Source organism: Panthera leo, chromosome B4, assembly GCF_018350215.1.
Source record: "Panthera leo isolate Ple1 chromosome B4, P.leo_Ple1_pat1.1, whole genome shotgun sequence".
Classification (NCBI taxonomy): Eukaryota; Metazoa; Chordata; class Mammalia; order Carnivora; family Felidae; genus Panthera; species Panthera leo.
This window is the reverse complement of record NC_056685.1, coordinates 135,687,118-135,703,754: the sequence shown is the minus strand read 5'-3', so window position 1 is coordinate 135,703,754 and position 16,637 is coordinate 135,687,118. Positions and strand designations below refer to the sequence as shown.

Genomic DNA, 16,637 nt, shown 5'->3' with positions numbered 1-16,637 from the left:
ACCTCACACCTTACACCAAAATTAACTGAAAATGCATCATAGACCTGAATGTAAAACAAAAGACTATATACCTTCTACAAGAAAACATCAGAGAAAATCTGTAGGACCTTGAGTCTGGCGCTGAGTGTTTAGATACTACACCAAAAACATAACTCCTAAAAGAAAATGTGGGTAAATTGGAGTTCAGCACAATTAGAAACTTTTGCTCTGAGAAACTGTGAAGATAATGAAAAGACAACCCACAGACTAGAAGAAAAGGTTTGTGAGTCACATATTCAATTAAGGACTTGTATCCAGGGGCGCCTGGGTGGCTCAGTCGGTTGAGCGTCTGACTTCGGATCAGGTCATGATCTCACAGTTCGTGGGTTCGAGCCCCACATCGGGCTCTGTGCTGAGAGCTCAGAGCCTGGAGCCTGCTTCGGATTCTGTGTCTCCCTCTCTCTCTGCCCCTCCCCCACTCATGCTTTGTCTCTCTCTGTCTCAGAAATAAATAAACATAAAAAAATTTTTTTAAAAAAGGACTTGTATCCAGAGCATAAAGAACATTTAAAACAAACAGAAAAAAAAAAAAACCAACCCAGTTTTTAAGGAAGAGGACAAAAAGATCTGAAAAGAATGTACATGAATGGCAAATAAGCACGTAAAAAGATGTTCAACGTCATTAGTCATTGGGGAAATGGAAATTGAAACTACAATGAAATACAAGACACACCTACTCAAAGGGCCAAAATTTTTTAAATGAACAAATACCAAATTGTGATGAGAATGTGGACCAGGAAGAACATTCACTCATTGCCAGTGGGATTATGGAAACAGGCGGCCATTTTGGAAAACAGTATGGTTCAAAAGGGGTCAAACAAGGGGAATTTTTTGAGTGATGGAACTGTTCCCTAGGGTCCTGGGGTGGTGGATACCTGACTCTGCATTTCTGAAAACCCTTAGAACCACACACGACAAAGAGTGACTTGGCAGTATGCATATTTAAAACAGTCAACCAGGATGTCAGGGAATCTCAGGATATAATGCAGACTGCAACAGCGGAATTGAATTGCACCACGTGTGACATTACCTCACCAAACTGGGTTGGGAGAAAGGACCTGATCAATTTACCCTTGGAAAACAGAGTTTCGATTGTCAAACTGAAGATGAAAAGGATTGTATGGGAACCCTGTACCGTGTCACTGTGTTTCTGACGGGGCTACAGATCAACCGTTCTGAAACTGCTCTGTGGGTATACTAGGGTAGAACACACACATGATTGCAGACATGGGAGCTGGGCTCCTCCTTGTCAAAGGAACAAGTCACAAATAAGCAAGGTGAAAAGCAAGAATAAATTATGCATGCTGCATTGTGCATTGCTGTATCAGCGTGAATTAATGCTTATTTTAAGATAAATAGATGATAGGTGAGTAGGTGGATGGAAGGATGGATGGATGGATGGTTGGATGGAAAGATGGATGGATAGATGGATAGATGGATGGATGGAAAGATGGATAGAAAGATGGATGATGGATGGAAAGGTGGATGGAAAGATGGATGGATGGATATAGATATACATATTGGAGAGATACATGAGCATATAGATGGGTTAATATACTACATATATCTCCTCATTCTGTCCACTGTGAGGACCTAGAAGTAGAAATACCCCAGTAGCAGCTAGCACATCTACCACCTAGATCTTAGTTTCTAAAAGCAGTTAGAACTCTCTGGAGAAATGGCTGATTCCGTGGCAGGGGCAAGGAAAATGCAAGATGGATTTGGAGCATCTGGTAGTGCTAGAAACCGAGGAAGTCAAGGCAAACGAAAGATAGGAACATGTGAAAAGAACACAGGAGCCAACTTGAAAGAGCTCCCAGTGGACAAAATGAAAACAATCTGAGCAACAAAATAAATAATGCTCGTACTAGATTTTAACCTAATGGATAAAATAACCATGAGCCTGTGCTGATAGAAAATAAATGGCAGAGAAGAGACAAGCCTTCCTTACAGAACAATTCCAAATAAGAAATGTCTGAGGAAAGAACTAGAAAATCACCATGAGAGCACCTCAGTAATCATTGTTCCAGACAAGATCCCTCCACAGCCGATGCTAAAATGAGCAGGCAAAATCTGAAGGAGAAATAAGACATTTGCATGGCCTGAAAATACCTCCCCCAAATATTTATTAATTAATGTGGTGATTTTAACTATGTCCTCAAATTCTTTGCTGCTCTTCCCTCTGGAAGGGAGAGCTCGATTCACCTCCCCTTGACCATGAGCCAGACTGGTGTCTCAGTTCTAACAGGGTATGGAAAACGGAGGCTAGCATCTTTATGGTGGAGAAACCCAGCAGACATCCCCTCCACTGTGTGCTCAAGATTGACATCAGCAGTGATAAGTCGTGGCCGTGTCATGTCACCCCAGAGAAGATGCCTTGAGGACCCACCAGCTCTGTTGTATTTTCACCATACATAACCCCAGACTAATCATGAGAAAACCCCAGGCCCACCCAGCTTGATGGACATTCTCCGGAGCATTCAGCCAGTATTCAAAACCTTCAAGGTCAGGCAAAGCGAGAATAGACTGAGAGACCATCCCTAAAGAGACATGACAACCATATGCGATGTGGTAGTGTGGACTGGGTTCTGGAACAGAGAAAGGACGTTAATCAAAAACTGTTGGAATCCAAATCAAGATTATAGTTTAATAGTGTCGTATCAACGTTCATTCCTCGGTTCTGGTAAATGCATCACAGTTATACAAGATGTTCACGCCAGGGGACACTGGGTAACATCTGCACCACCTCACAACTCTTCTGTAAATCTACAATTATTTCCAAATAAAAAGGTTTTTTTTTTTAAATGGGAAAATCATATTCTATTGTTCAGGGCCCAGCTCGGTTCCTTCCTCCAGAACAGTTTTCCCTGAGCTCCCTGTACGCTGGGCTTGCTCTTCCTCGGGGCCCCCAAGCCCATCCCCTCTTTGCTCTCTGGGCCCCAAGCATGGAAGACTTGAGGCTTCTCCTTCTTTTCTGGGATCAGATGAGCCTCCCAAAGTACACCGCGAGCTTCCAGACATCAGAGCCCGACTCCCACATCTTGGAGATCTTCATGGTCTGCGCCTTCAGTGGGAGGGTAGGACTGAGGGCCCCCAGGCAGGGTCGGGCCCAGCGGGGAGCTGGGGGTGGCATTAGGGGAGAGCACGGGATGAAGCCCTTGTCTGTAGAGCTTGTCACCTCCACTGGTTTACTCAGGGGGCTTGGGCAGGGGTCTCTCCTGGACAGTGAACTTCGGGAGGGGAGACGGCTTGCTGCATTTGCCCACTAGACTCCCATGGACAACAAGAGGGTTGTCTGAGATGCCATCTTGTATGGCAAAAATGGCTAAGTGTGCATGAGCCCCGGGTACTGAAGCACTAACAGGCGAGGGGCTAGAGGCCCTGGCACCCTTGCTGTGGGCCCCCCTCCACCACTTGTCCAAAGCCCAATCAGCACCCGTCTACACTGAGGGCAGCAGGAGCCCATGGCTCAGCAGCGGCTGCATCTGGAGTCTCAGCACAACTCGGGGACCCGTGCACTAGAGCAGGACCTACAGGAGGCAGCAGCCACCACAGGGTTCCCTGTCTCATGCCCAGAAGCACTGCTCGGGCTCACATTGGCCAAGGACAGCAGCCGAGACTACCCAGAGTCAAGTGGCTCCTTGTTGCCCACTGATGGGGAGTTGTTGCAGGCACCTTTGAGGCCCCGGTGGAGGGGCAGTTTACAGGTGGGGTATTCTGAGGACACGAAACGGTCATGGAGAAGCTGAGAAGTCGGCCCCAGGCTGCTCCCCTTGCCCTCCCCACACCCCTCTGGGAGGCCTCTTCCAGACCCGTGGCTTTGGTTGTGACCCACAAATGTAGATCTCCACAGAGGCTCCTCTCCATCCAGGGCCATTTATCCCTCCAGCCACTGAACTCCTCCCCCTGCATATCCCAAGGGCACTTCCGGCTCCAGTCCCAGACAGAACTCAGGTCCTTCCTCAAACCTTCCAGCTCCCATTGTCCCTTCCGTGACTGGCAGCCAACATCCATTGTCATCCTTGGCTCTCCCTCACTCTCACCCCCACATCCATCCCTCGGAAATCCTACCTCCTTAATCTACCACCACCTCCCTAGTCCGAGTCAGGCCCATGGGAAGTGCTCAGTGAAGGTTTGTGGGCCTGGGTGGATGGATCTATGAATGGGTATGTGGGTTGGTGGATGGATGAATGGATGGATGGATGGATGAGCGTGTGGATGGATGAATGGATGGATGAATGGATGGATGGATGTGTGGATGGCTGGCTGGATGGACAGATGGACAGATGGACAGACGGACGGATGGATGGATGTGTGTGTGGATGGATGGATGGATGGATGGACAGATGGGTGCATGGATGGATAGATGGATGGGTGTGTGGATGGATGGATGGATGGATGGACAGATGGACAGACGGATGGATGGATGGATGTGTGGATGGCTGGCTGGATAAACAGATGGACAGATGGACAGACGGATGGATGGATGGATGTGTGGATGGATGGATGGATGGATGGACAGATGGGTGCATGGATGGATGGATGGATGGATGGAAGGAAGGAAATGGCAGGACTTTTACAGCTTAGGTAGCTCAGTGTCTGGTGTCATTAGACCTGTCAGTGCTCTTCTTAGGCAAGACCTGGACCCTTGGTTTGATAAGGACTGGGTTGGACATACTGCTTCCGGGAAGGGCCCAGAGCTAAGACCATCCTGAGGTCCTCTGTTCTGAGGAATCAGTCAAAACACTTGAACACGATAAGGCACAGAACGGCCCATGCCAACCGCCTCTGAGACTGGCCCGCCCCTGGGGACACTGGAGCAAGCAAAAGGATGCCTGCGGCTGCCGTGTGGACGGTCTTTGGCCTCTGAACTCTGCCCAGGACTCAGGACCGGGCCGAGAGGATGCCACCCACCCCTCCCCCACATGCCTCACACGACACCCAAAGACGCACACAGGAAGAGGCGCCACGTGGACATCTCCTTCTTTTTACAAAGACTTTATTGTCTGACATGCTTGACAAAAAAAATTACAGCCACAATCAAGTTATGCCAAAATGATTGAGGAGCACGCCATCGTCTTTCATACCTCAAGGACTTTTAATGAATTTTCTTTCAAAGTAACAGCTGCCTTCATAACTTTTCTTTTCCACATAAAAATACACCATATTCTGAAGATACCTTAGGAAAAAAAATTTTTTTCAAGTTTATAGTTCTTGGTCCACATAGAAATTCGGTAGAGGTGTCTGAAAGGGCCTTGTGTCTTCTCCGCCCCACGCGTGCACATGGGTCATGCATCCGGGGTTTCCCCAGAGACCTTGTAAACATCCTCGGCCGCCAGGAACCACTTGCCCGAACGGACTCCCGAAGTCCTGTGCCCCACGGAGCCCAGCCGGCCTCGGTCAGGGCGGTGCTGCTAGGCTCCCGTCGTGGACGATGCCCCGTGGGGAGCCCCACGTGAGTAAGGAAGGAGTCGTGGTCTCCAGGGATGCCGGGTGCTGGGCTCAGAGATCAGGATCCCTCTGTGGGCCCCAGGGGCTCTCTATGAGGAACGAGCTGGAGGGGTCCCGAACCGGACCCTTAAAACATAAGTGCCTTGTAGGGGTGGAGCTTTGGGTGGTGGCAAAGCAGGGGTCATGAAGCCAGAGACCAAGGCTCAAGGCCTGCCTCTGCCCCTTTTGAGCTGTGCACCCTCAGGCAAGTGACCTCACCTCTCTGATCTCCATCTCCTCATCTCCAAAATGGGGCCAGCAGGGCTAACCTTGCAGGACTGCCTGAGGATTAAATGAGATTGTATCTGCAAAGGGCTTGTGAAGGGCTGGGCCTGGGGTGAGGTGAGTAAGGCCCTCCTCCCAGAGGCGCGAGGCGGCGGGGGTGGGGGGGTCCCAAAAAGCTCGGCAGGAGAGATAAATGTGATGCTATTTAACCCAACGTCTTTTAAAAATCCAAATCGATTCAGAAAAATAGCCAGGATGGACAAAACATCAAAACTGGAAATAAAGACAGGATCTGACCCTGCACACGGGGACCCTGCCTCTCTGGCCTCACCCTAACGAGACCCTGCTGGCTCCCTCTCCCTCCGAGACTCAGCCCAAACCCCCCAGGCCTAATTTAAAGAAAAGAGAAGCCCCTTGCGGGCAGCTGCCGGAGCCCAGGGCCCCTCTGCCACCGTGCCGCCCTCCCGTTAACAGGACAGACTGACACTGACAACAAGGACCGGGAACCATTCAGCCTTCTTCAGCTGTGGGCCCGCCAGACAGAACCCAAAGGGTGCTCGGGAAATTGCACCGAGGGATGGAACCCCATTCAAGGACAGTAGTGAGAAACACGGGATCCACTTTATCGAGTTAAGAAGTGCGCGTGTCTGTGTGTGTGTGTGTGTGTGCGTGTAGGTGCACACACACTCGCGTGGGCACATACACGCGGCAGCGTGGCCTCAGTCTGCAGAGGAGCCTCCAGCCTGTTGAGCTCTGCGGAGCACGGGACCAGGGGCCGTCCATGACTCGGGAACCCTCCAGCCGGTCCTGGGCACTGACATGGCTCGTTCTGTAGAACCGACCCCCCGGATCCAGGCTCCGAGCAAGTACCTGGAGGTTGAGGCCACTGTTCAAGTCAGCAAAGATGCCCACAGGAAGAAAGCAGGGCCACAAGGCGAGGCAGACGGCTTATTGGCCTGGCCGGTGCGGTCCGAATTCCTGAGACGTCCCTGATCGCTCCCTCGAGGGCCTCGGCTGTGAAGCAGGCCCGTCTCCCCTCCAGCCCGGGAGGAGAGGGCGGGCTGTTCGCACCCCGGCTACAAAACCTCCCACCCACCCCCAGCCCTGGGGCTTGCAGCCACACGGACCCTCGGTTAGAGGGAGCTTTTGTGCTAGAACTTCCAAAATCCGTCCAGAAGCAGCAGCTTCCCAAACCCACGAGGGTGTCCGACTGAGAAGGACGAAGAGGCCGTCAACTCCCGAGCGGGACGGGACCACAAGCTCGTTAGGTCCTCTGACAAGGTACACGCGGGAACGTACACGCAGAATAATGAGTGCGGAACCCCTGACAGGGACCCGCAGGCTCCTGGCTCCAGGTGACCGAGGCTGAAGAGTCAGGGGTGATTTTCTTCATTCCAAGGCCTCAACCCATCCGTCGGGCTGGTCCCCTCGACCAGACAGGTCGTCTGCATGGAAGGAAGGGTGCTTGGGGGTCCGTGCTCTCGGCCAGGCGTACGTAGCTGATGTGGGCAGGAAGGGCGGAGAAGGCAGGGGCAGTCAGGAGTTCCGGGGTGTGGGGAGGTCAATGACTATGGGCGGGTTCACGGGCTGGTAGTTCACGGTGCACACAGACGCGTTCACGTAGGTGGTCGTCCCATCTGCCATGACGCCGTACCCTGGAAAGTAAGCACACGCCTGTCAGGGCTGAGGGGCAAGGCCAGGACCCAGAGCAGCGAGGGGGTCCAGTGGGTGTGGTGCTCAGAGGGCGCTCGGCCACGGTGGGCTGAACAGGTCTGGGGCAAGCTGCCAACCCCCCCCACCCCCCCCCCCACCCCGGCTTCGCCTCTTCGTCTATAAACGGAGGCGACCTCTCCTGCCCTCTGACAACGCCCGGCCGTGGCCCTCGGGGAAAGGGCTGAGGCTTGTTTGCTTCTGGGCTGGAAAGCGATCTGATGTGGACCGGGCTCTTGTGAGGCCCAGCGGCCCTGGCCCCACGCAGACACGGCCCTGGGGACAACACGTCAGGCCCCCTGCCCCGTGGGAGCCCGTGTGCTCTCTGGCGGGGGGGGGGGGGGGGGGGAGGGGGGGGTGGACAGGGAGGCCTTGGACAGGTGGGACGAGGGCTCGAGAGGAACAAAAGGAGGGGTCTGCCCAGCTGGTGACTCGGATGCCGTGCGTAGAGGTGCGGGCGTGCGGGCAGCCGGGGCTGGGGCTGACCTCACCCGTCACCTCACGGCCGCCCCGCCCGCCGCCCCTCAAGGTGAAGTGGCCGTCCCCCGCCATCCCAACGATGTGGACACGACGCGTGCCCCCAGCCCCCCCCCTCCCCGGGGACAGAGCCAGAACGCCACGTCCATGTGTGGGGGGGGCGAGGGGGGCGCCAGAGCGCCTCAGGCGAGCAGGTGGCCCTCCACAGGCTCTAGGGACGTAGGCGACAGGACCGGGCCGCCAGCCTGAGGGCGCGCACAGCGCACCTGCCGAACCTGACCCGTCCTCCGTGCCCCATCCGACGGCCGCTCCTCCCGAGAGCCCGTGACCCCGAGACTTCGCGGGCTGGAGGCGGGGGCTCCCGGTCAGCAAACTCACCCCTAAGTCCCGCCAGATTTTGCAACCGTCTTCCCCTCATGCAAACATCTCGGCGGGAGCCAGCGTGTTGGCACAGCGCGTGGCAGCAAGGGCTGAGACGGGGAGGAGGTGACGGGGCTGCAGGGGGACGAGGCGGCCCCTGGAAAGGGCCGGCGAGGGCCCCCCCCTCCCCCACCCCCCACCGACCTTCGTGGATGTGGCCGAAGACGTGCAGCCGCGGCTGGACGCGCCTCTGCACCGTGTTGAGTAGCTCCACACAGCCCACCCTCTGCATCTTCTTGGGGACCCAGTCCAGGAAGCCTGAGCGAGGAGACAACGGGAGGGCGATGACGGGGCCCGGAGGCCGGCCCCCCCCCCCCGCCCCCGCCCCACTACAACTCCCGCCCCCAGCGGCCTCAAGGGCGGCATCCACCCATTACAGAGATGAGCAAACCGAGGCCTGAAAGGGACGGGTGAGGCCCCAGGGCACACACACCACCACCCCCCCCCCACCCCGGCTGGCAGCGGGGCAGCACCAGGAGCGGGGATTCCACGTCGGAACCTTCCCGAACAAACATCACAGACTCACGAGCGTGAACCCCATTCCGCACGGCGTGGCCCACGCCGCCAGCCTCCCGGAGCCGCCCCATATGGCGGCCGCTTATTATCCTCACATGGCTACACAAACGAAGAATAATTAATGACTCCAAGCGAGCGGCTCGGGTCCTTCTCGGCCCCTCGGCCCCTCGCTGTCTGGGTGGGGGAGACGGGTTTGCGCATGCTGGGGAGGGGAAGGGGGATCTTCCGAGTCCCCAATCAGGAAGGCGGCAACTGGCAACTGGCAACTGACACTGCCCGGGGGGATAACGGAGGGAGGGAGGGAGGGAGACAGAGAAAGGGAAAGGAAGGGAGGGAGGGAAGGAGAGAAAGGGAGAGGGAGACAGAGGGAAAGAGAGAGACAGACACAGAGGGAGGGAGGCAAGGGTGCCTCCGGCCTGGCCATTCTGTGCCCCTCTACCCGGCAGCCTGCAGGCCCTGGTTAGCGAGCACGGCCCAGGCTGGCCCGCTGTCCAGCGTCGCCCGCCCCATCCAGCGTCACCTGCCCCGGCCCCACACACTGCAGGGGTGATGGCAGGTTCTTTGGAGGCGGCGGGAGGAAGAGGAGGCCGGTAGCGGCCGGACTGCTGGGAGTTTGGACAGCATTCTAAGGACTAGGGGAGCTATGGAGGGCTGTGGAGGGATAGCACGGCATAGCTGCCGATTCAGAGAACCCCCTCCTGCTGCTGTGAGGAGACTGGAGCGGAAGGGACAAGACTCCGGGGCTGGGGGACCAGCGAGGAGGTCGTGGCAGTCATCAAAGAGACAGAAGACGCTGGCCTAGACCCGGGGGGCGGGGGGGGGGGGACGGCAGTGGTGGAGAGGAGAGGAAGGAGCTGTAGAGGTGGAATCCGAGGGGCGTGCAGACAGACAGGAAGTGTGTGTGAGGAAAGGGGGACGGGAGGCCTGAGAGAGCCCCTCGTGGGGCAGCCAGAGGGGGCCCCGAGGTGGTTAGCAGACTAACACAGGGCCGGACGAGTGGGTGAGTGGTGACATCAGCTCGGACCAGGGTGGTGGCAGTGGGGGCCGGGAGGGGAGCTGTGGAGGGTGGAACCCACAGGCCCTGGAGACCGTGGGGGTGGGTGGGGGTGAGGCCCCCCAGGTGTCTGATGGGGTGGGAGGTGCACAGGACGAAGCCTAGAGAGCGACCTTGAAGGTATCCGGCCCCCAGGATCCAGGCCTGGAGAGTCAAGGCCCCAGCCCTGCCTTTTGACCTCCCTAAGCTCCAATGAGCCCCATGCGTAAAACGGGCAGCGATCTGACCTCCGTGAGTGGTCCGCGAGGTAACAAGTGGAACCCCCAGCACATAGTATGTGCTTGGGAAATAAGGGGGGGCGCTGGGGGCAGTTGTCCCCAGCGCCACGGCAGGTCAGACTCAGAACAGAGCTCACCCGGGATTCCTCTCGACAGGCCCGACAGATCCTTGATCTTGGCGCCCAGGCCGGGCCACACCCCGGCCCTCTGCGTCCGCTGGCCAGGCCAGCCGAGGAGGCGACAGCTGACTCTTACCCAGTGGTGGTCCGTGGGTTATCAGGATGTCTACGCCTTCGGGGATGAGGTTCCATTTCTCAAGCAGCGCTTGGCCTCGCGGGAGGTTAAAGCCCCAGCCGTAAAACCAGGGCTGCCTACGGAAGAAGAACAGGCAGTTCGGAGGGGACCAGTGAGCGCGTGGGGCGATCACGGGAAGGGGAAGCAGGCCACAGCTCCCAAGAACCTTCGGGGCTGGCCCGATGCCAGAAACCCAAAGTAAAGATGGGTATCGCCTGTACTTAGCCAGAATCCTGACCAACTTGTGGGCTGTGAGATATCCCGAGCATTCTCTTCCCTTTTCCCTTCCTTCAACACAGTTTCTGGTTTTCTACGATGAATAAATATTATTTATATCATTTTTATTTATTTATTTTTAACGTTTATTTCTTTTTGAGACAGAGAGAGACAGAGCATGAACGGGATAGGATCAGAGAGAGAGGGAGACACAGAATCTGAAACAGGCTCCAGGCTCTGAGCGGTCAGCACAGAGCCCGACGCGGGGCTCGAACTCACGGACCGCGAGATCGTGACCTGAGCCGAAGTCGGCCGCTTAACCGACTGAGCCACCCAGGCGCCCCTATTTATATCATTTTTAAAAACGAGAGTTTAAAAAGAACCAGCTTCTGCCAAAGGCCCCTCTTGTTCCAAGCCCTTCCGAGGAAATTTCACAGAGAACGCACTCACCTACCCCTCCCCGGGAAAATGCTCTCCCGACCACCCCCCCCCCCCCCTGCCCACAGTTGGGGCAGAGGGAGACTCAACCCAGAGAGAATGGGTTCCAAGTAGAGGACGCTCGTTCCTGCTTTCCCCTGAAGCTCCCAGCCAGGCTGAGTCCATCCCAGCTCTAAGGACAAGGCCAGAGGGACCTAGGCCAACGAATGGAATCTCAAGGTCACACGTAGACTGAGCGATACAAGTCATTCCCTTGGGTTGGCTCCACGGTGAACATGTAACCTGGGTCCCTCCCCGTGGACCTAGGATACCGTCATCCCTGTGTATCAGTCAGTGAGCTCCTTGCCCTGGAAGCCGTCAGCAGCTATTAAGCTGTCCCAAAGGGCGACGGCTGGACCACAGGGCCCAGGGGAGCCCGCCAGATCAAAGTCACACCAGACACCCCCCATACCTCTGCGCTTCTCAATTACACGGGCCAACAGGAAGCCATTTGATTGGGTTTTCATTTCTAACAAAAGCATCCCTGCTAAGAAACATCCCTTAAGCATTAAGTCGTTATAAGTTCCCACGTGAGCATAGCCTTTTGGTGTTTACAAAGCCGTCAGCATCGCCACAGTTACGGGGCCGAATCGTGTCCTCCAAAAACATATGTTGAAGTATTAACCCCCAGCACCTGAGAATATGGGGCTCTATTCAGAAATAGGGTCCTTGCAGATATCATCAAGTTCAGATGAGGTGATACCAGATTAGGGCGTGCCCCTCGTCCGATGACGGGCGCCCTTACAAGGTCATGTGAGAACAGAGACACAGAGAGAAAAGGGCCGTCGACAACGGGCTTAGAGATCAGAGCGACGTTGCCTCCAAGCAAAGGAGTGCCGAGTACCCCGAGCCACCACCAGAAGCTGGGAGATCCTTCCTCAGGACTCTCGAAAAGAACAAACCCCAGTGACACCTTGATCTCAGACTCCAGCCTCCGGACCGCAAGAGAGTAAATTCCTGTTGTTTTAAGCCCCCTGCCGCCGCCACCTCCCCACCTGTTACCCCAGGGACTTTCGCACCCGCGGCAACGGTGGGCAGCCGGGTCTCCTCCTGTTTTACGGATGAGGAAACTGAGAAGAAGGGAGCAGGAAACAGAAACCATCACCTGCGTTTCCTGGATACCTACTCTTTTTTTGTCCAGGTGCCTTCCAAGCACATCACAGGGATGGTTTACCTGTCACAAGAACCCTGTGAATTAAGGACTAAAGACGATCCCCATTTTACAGATGAGAAACCAGAGGCTCAGACAGGTGAGCTAGCCTGGGGATTTGGGCCCCAGCGTGTGCTGGCTCCCGGGCTGGGCACCTCACTACCGCTCGCCCGGCCAGCACAGACCATTTAAGTCAGCAGCGGAGCTGGCCTTCTGACTTCCAAGTCTCTCCCGTGCCCAAAGCTGCCACTAAAATGCCTCTCACGGCCCACATGCCCTTCCACGGTGAGACTGAGGCCTCTGGCGGTTGACCCAACAGCTCTACCTTTTGGCAACCACCCGAAGCACCTCTCTGGAACCCTGGGGGTCTCAGGGAACACGCTTTGAAAACCCTGATCTGCTCACGGCAGGTTCCGGACAAGGAGACTGAGGTTCGGTGAGGGGCGGTGAGGGGCCCGGGGGCCCAGGGTCACACAGCTCGTGAGTGGAGAAGTCATTGCTGAGCCGGATCGGACACTCTCTCCCCTCGGCCTTCAAAGCCCCGTCTATTTCATTCCTCCTCTTCCCTTGCACATCCGGGACCAGCCCAGGGGCAGGGAACAAACGGCGGGTTGACAAATGGTGTTGAGTGAGGCCTAAGTGAATAAATCAGTCTGTTAACGGCTGTCAAATACGACTTTTCCTGTTGCCTTGGGATTGAAGCCGAAGCTTCAAAACTGGAAATGATGCCCCGTATCCAAAAGACAGCCCCCAGGTGCCACTCAGGAAAACCTACAAAAGTGGGCAGAACCTACCGGGCCACCATCTCCCCAAGCCCCTGCCAGCCTAAGTTTTAGCCTAGAAGGGAAGGGTTGTAGCTCCTGTCTTGTTCTGTAGGGGGAGCCAAGGAGGGTTCCTCATACCAAGAGATGAATGGGCCCCAGGAGAACCACCTGGACCGGTGGGGTCTGGGATCTGCACTCTGAGCCTAAGGAGGGATAGATGGTGAGAAGCAGGCACAGAGGGACTGGGTCCCCAGGTTTGGGCTGCCCAAGGGACCCCCAACCACCGGAAGCACCTGCCAGGTGACAAGACCAGGGGGCCGGGGCTGGGGAATAGCATCTGGGTGGGTTGGCCTTGGGGACAGTCCCCTCAGAAGACACCTCCTATCACTGGCACATCCACATAGGGCTGCCCTTGCACATCTGAACAAAGGTGAGAGCTCTCTCCACAGAAGATGCACCCCTGCACGCACACAATTTTATACCCAACTTCATGGCAACCTTGGGGTCAGACCGAGCTGAGTGACAATGGGCACACCTCTTACTACCTGTGTGACCATGGGCAAGTGACTCAACTTCTCTCTGGGCCTTAATTTCCCCATCTGGACACGGGAATAATAATACCATCTCCATAAGGCTGGTGGGAGGAGTAAACCAGTAAATCCACCCAAAGTGCTTCAAACAGCGTCTAGTTCAATGCATTACAGCCGCCATAATCACCCCCATCACCATCGTCCTCGTCCCCATCACTCTCACCATCATTGTTGCGGGCCCCTCCTGAAATCCATCCACGGAGCCTGCATGAAAAACCTTTGACCCAGGGCTGGGTTTTTCAAACGGCATTTTGATGGGTCCCAACATTTTTTTAAAAAAGAAAAGAAAACATCACAGAAAAAGGTACCTCCTAGCAGGGAAAGGATTCTTCAGTTAAATATATTTATATTTAAATAGACACCCACGGATGGATGTACTGAATCACAACGTAAAATACTTCTCCTACCACGGTTCCTGGTCAGAAACGGTTGACAGTCCCGCTCCAGGGGCCAGCCCAGGCTCCTGCCCTAATACGCTGAGCTCCTGGCTCCGCAGTTTCTGAGGCCCTAGAACCCTGAGCGCACGCAAAGCCCCGCTTTGGCTGAGCCAGGGTTCAGGCACTGCAGGGAAGGCAGCAGCATTCTGGAAGCCACTCAGAAAGCCAAGCCTAGGGGTCCTCCCAGGAGCCCACAGCCCCGTCAGCCTCCGGGGAAAGGAGCAACGTGTTTCTGGTGCTGCCTTCCAAATACAGGATCCATTCTTCAAAACTCTAATCAAATATTTACAAGACGGGACGAGGCCTCATCTGCATGGAGAGAAGGCATCTGTTAGTTCCTGTGAGCCACAGCAAGGGGTGGCTTTTTGAAAGAGACGCTTAGAAATCCATCAGAGACCCCGCAGACCCCCAGAAGCCAACCCACGCTTGCCTCCGCCTGCCCAGCTTCTCCTCGCCCAGCACCACGGAGCCTTCCCCTGGGGGTGGCGTCTCCCCATAGATGCACCTGCCGAGTTCTTGGAGATTCACCACCTCAAGTCCTGGGATGGTGGAATCCACCCTGCCCCCGGGGACGCCCTGAGAGGCTGCTCAAGGCCCTGAAGTTGGCATCAGACATCCTTCCTGGTTCTGCCCCCGGGGCCGCTCACTTTACCTCTCCCAGCAGGACAATGATGCCTATGTCCCCAGACGTTACCCCATGAGGGCAGGGGTGGGGGTCCTTCTTGTTCAGTGCTGTACCCCTGACACACGGGGGAGGAAAAGAAGAGAGGGAGGAGGTTTAAAAGGACGAAGTTGTACTTCCATTAGGAAAACGCTTTCTAAGTACCCAGGAGCTCTGTCAATGGGAAAAGGGGGTGTTTTAGCTGTTACTGAAATTTTAGGGGGAACAGGAAGGGTCAAATCACACAGGCAGACATCCACAGGAGACATTTCCCAGGACGGCCCATGGGTTGGGGAGCACCCTTGTGGGGCCAGGGGCTTTCTCCAGGGTGGCCAGGAGCAGGACCAGAGCACTTGGAGAGACAGCCTCTTCAGGGTGAGCGCCCTCCCCAGAGGCCTTAGACCAGCCCACGGGGCCCGGAAAACTCTCCAGCCCCTCCTGGATGACGTGCATGTGGGTTTCTGCCACGGGAAGAGGTGGTGCCAGTTCAAGGTGAAGTCAGCCCCAGATGGTCCATCGACCTCCTCCTCATCCGCTCAGGCCCCTCAGGGGCCAGAGGTGAAGCGCAAGGCTGCCCGGGTTTCCAGGCTGACGACAGGGCAGGCAGAGGCCCAAAGGCCTCCCACCTAAGCAGCCGGGGTCCAGCACCCCCACCCGCCCCCGCTACTGGCCCACCCACATCGGGAGCAGCCAGTGGTCTGGGACTGCGAATGCCCGAGACAGGATCCCGGGACCCTGCAAAAGAACATTCCCCGTCTCCAGTGTGACCTAGCCCTGGGACCCAGCCTCGCCACGCGGAGGGCCAGGAACGCAGCGTCTGCACGCCTGCCAGGACATGTCCCAGACCCCAAGGAGGTCGGATGAATCAGAAACCCGACTGAGCGATGGGAAGCGGCTTTATGTCCTGAATTTCTGTCTTTCTGTTCTAAAGTAACCATTGGAATAATTTTCTTACAGAATGATAGTTGCCATGACAACCAGAGCAAATTTTCCTTTTCTGAAACAGATGTCTCATTTAGTTGAAAATTAGAATGTGAACAAACCCATGGGAAAAATTAATTCAAACTTTAACAGAGCGCTGAATACAATGTAATCTCTCAGAGGTTAACCCCTTAACAGCTTTTTTGTGCGCTTATGGTAACCTTCGAATCCAGTCTAATTAAGCCCGCTTAGCCAATATAAATGACCTCCTCGTGGCCAATCATTAAATGATTTCCCCCCGAAGCGTGAATCCCGGGTCCCCGACGGCAGAAGGGAGGGGGACGGTGCTCGTCTAGAGCCGCTCCGCTTTGCCAGGTAAGGCGTGCAGCCCCCGGGCGGGGGTGTCCCCTGGGGCCATTCAGGTAGCCTGAGGGGTGGCCACCCATTTCCCGGGGATGCTGGGGTGTGTGGACAGAGGAGGCCCCAGGGTGCCCCGGAGTGGGGCTGGGCCCCGGGGCACACCCAGGCCAGGGTACGATGCCCAAGGGCAGGCATCGGGGGTTCCCTCGGCCAATGCCGAGGGGCGCTGCGGGGACCCCAAGAGGGCACCCACACCAGCACACCTCCAGGGGGGTTCCATGAGCCCCCAGTCCTCACACCCACTCTGGGAGGCAGCTGCCATCACTGCTCCATTTTACAGATGCAGAAACCGAGGTGTGGGGAGGAACAGAGACTTGCTCAGGGTTACCTGGTGACCAAGTGACGCAACCAGGGCTCAAACCCAGAGAGCGGATTCCAGAGCCTGGGCTCTCTGCCTTCAAGCCAGAATTATGCAAATAGGACCAGGAATCCTGCCTCCCCTTCCTCAGCAAACCCCTACTTTACCGGCCACTTCCCCATCTCAAATCAGCCAAACCCTCAGGACAAAGTCCGGGGAGGCTCTCACTTTAAAGTCAAGGAAACAATGGCACAGAGAGG

At 55.9% G+C, this 16,637-nt stretch overlaps 1 protein-coding gene and 1 non-coding gene across 2 annotated transcripts in view; one reads left to right on the top strand and one right to left on the bottom strand.

The window, feature by feature from the left end:
- Nucleotides 1-301: 301 nt before the first annotated feature.
- On the top strand, nt 302-386 carry TRNAR-UCG. Its single transcript has one exon. It is a non-coding gene; the product is annotated as a tRNA-Arg (tRNA).
- Nucleotides 387-5,059: 4,673 nt separating this feature from the next.
- Nucleotides 5,060-16,637, bottom strand: part of MPPED1 (metallophosphoesterase domain containing 1) — a 62,458-nt gene continuing 50,880 nt past the window's right edge. The window contains exons 4-6 of the mRNA XM_042944679.1: nt 10,405-10,520; nt 8,506-8,619; nt 5,060-7,409 (exon numbers count right to left, since the gene is read on the bottom strand). Coding sequence (XP_042800613.1) covers nt 7,291-7,409; nt 8,506-8,619; nt 10,405-10,520 — 349 coding nt within the window. The 3' untranslated portion in view covers nt 5,060-7,290. The remainder of the gene's footprint in view (nt 7,410-8,505; nt 8,620-10,404; nt 10,521-16,637) is intronic.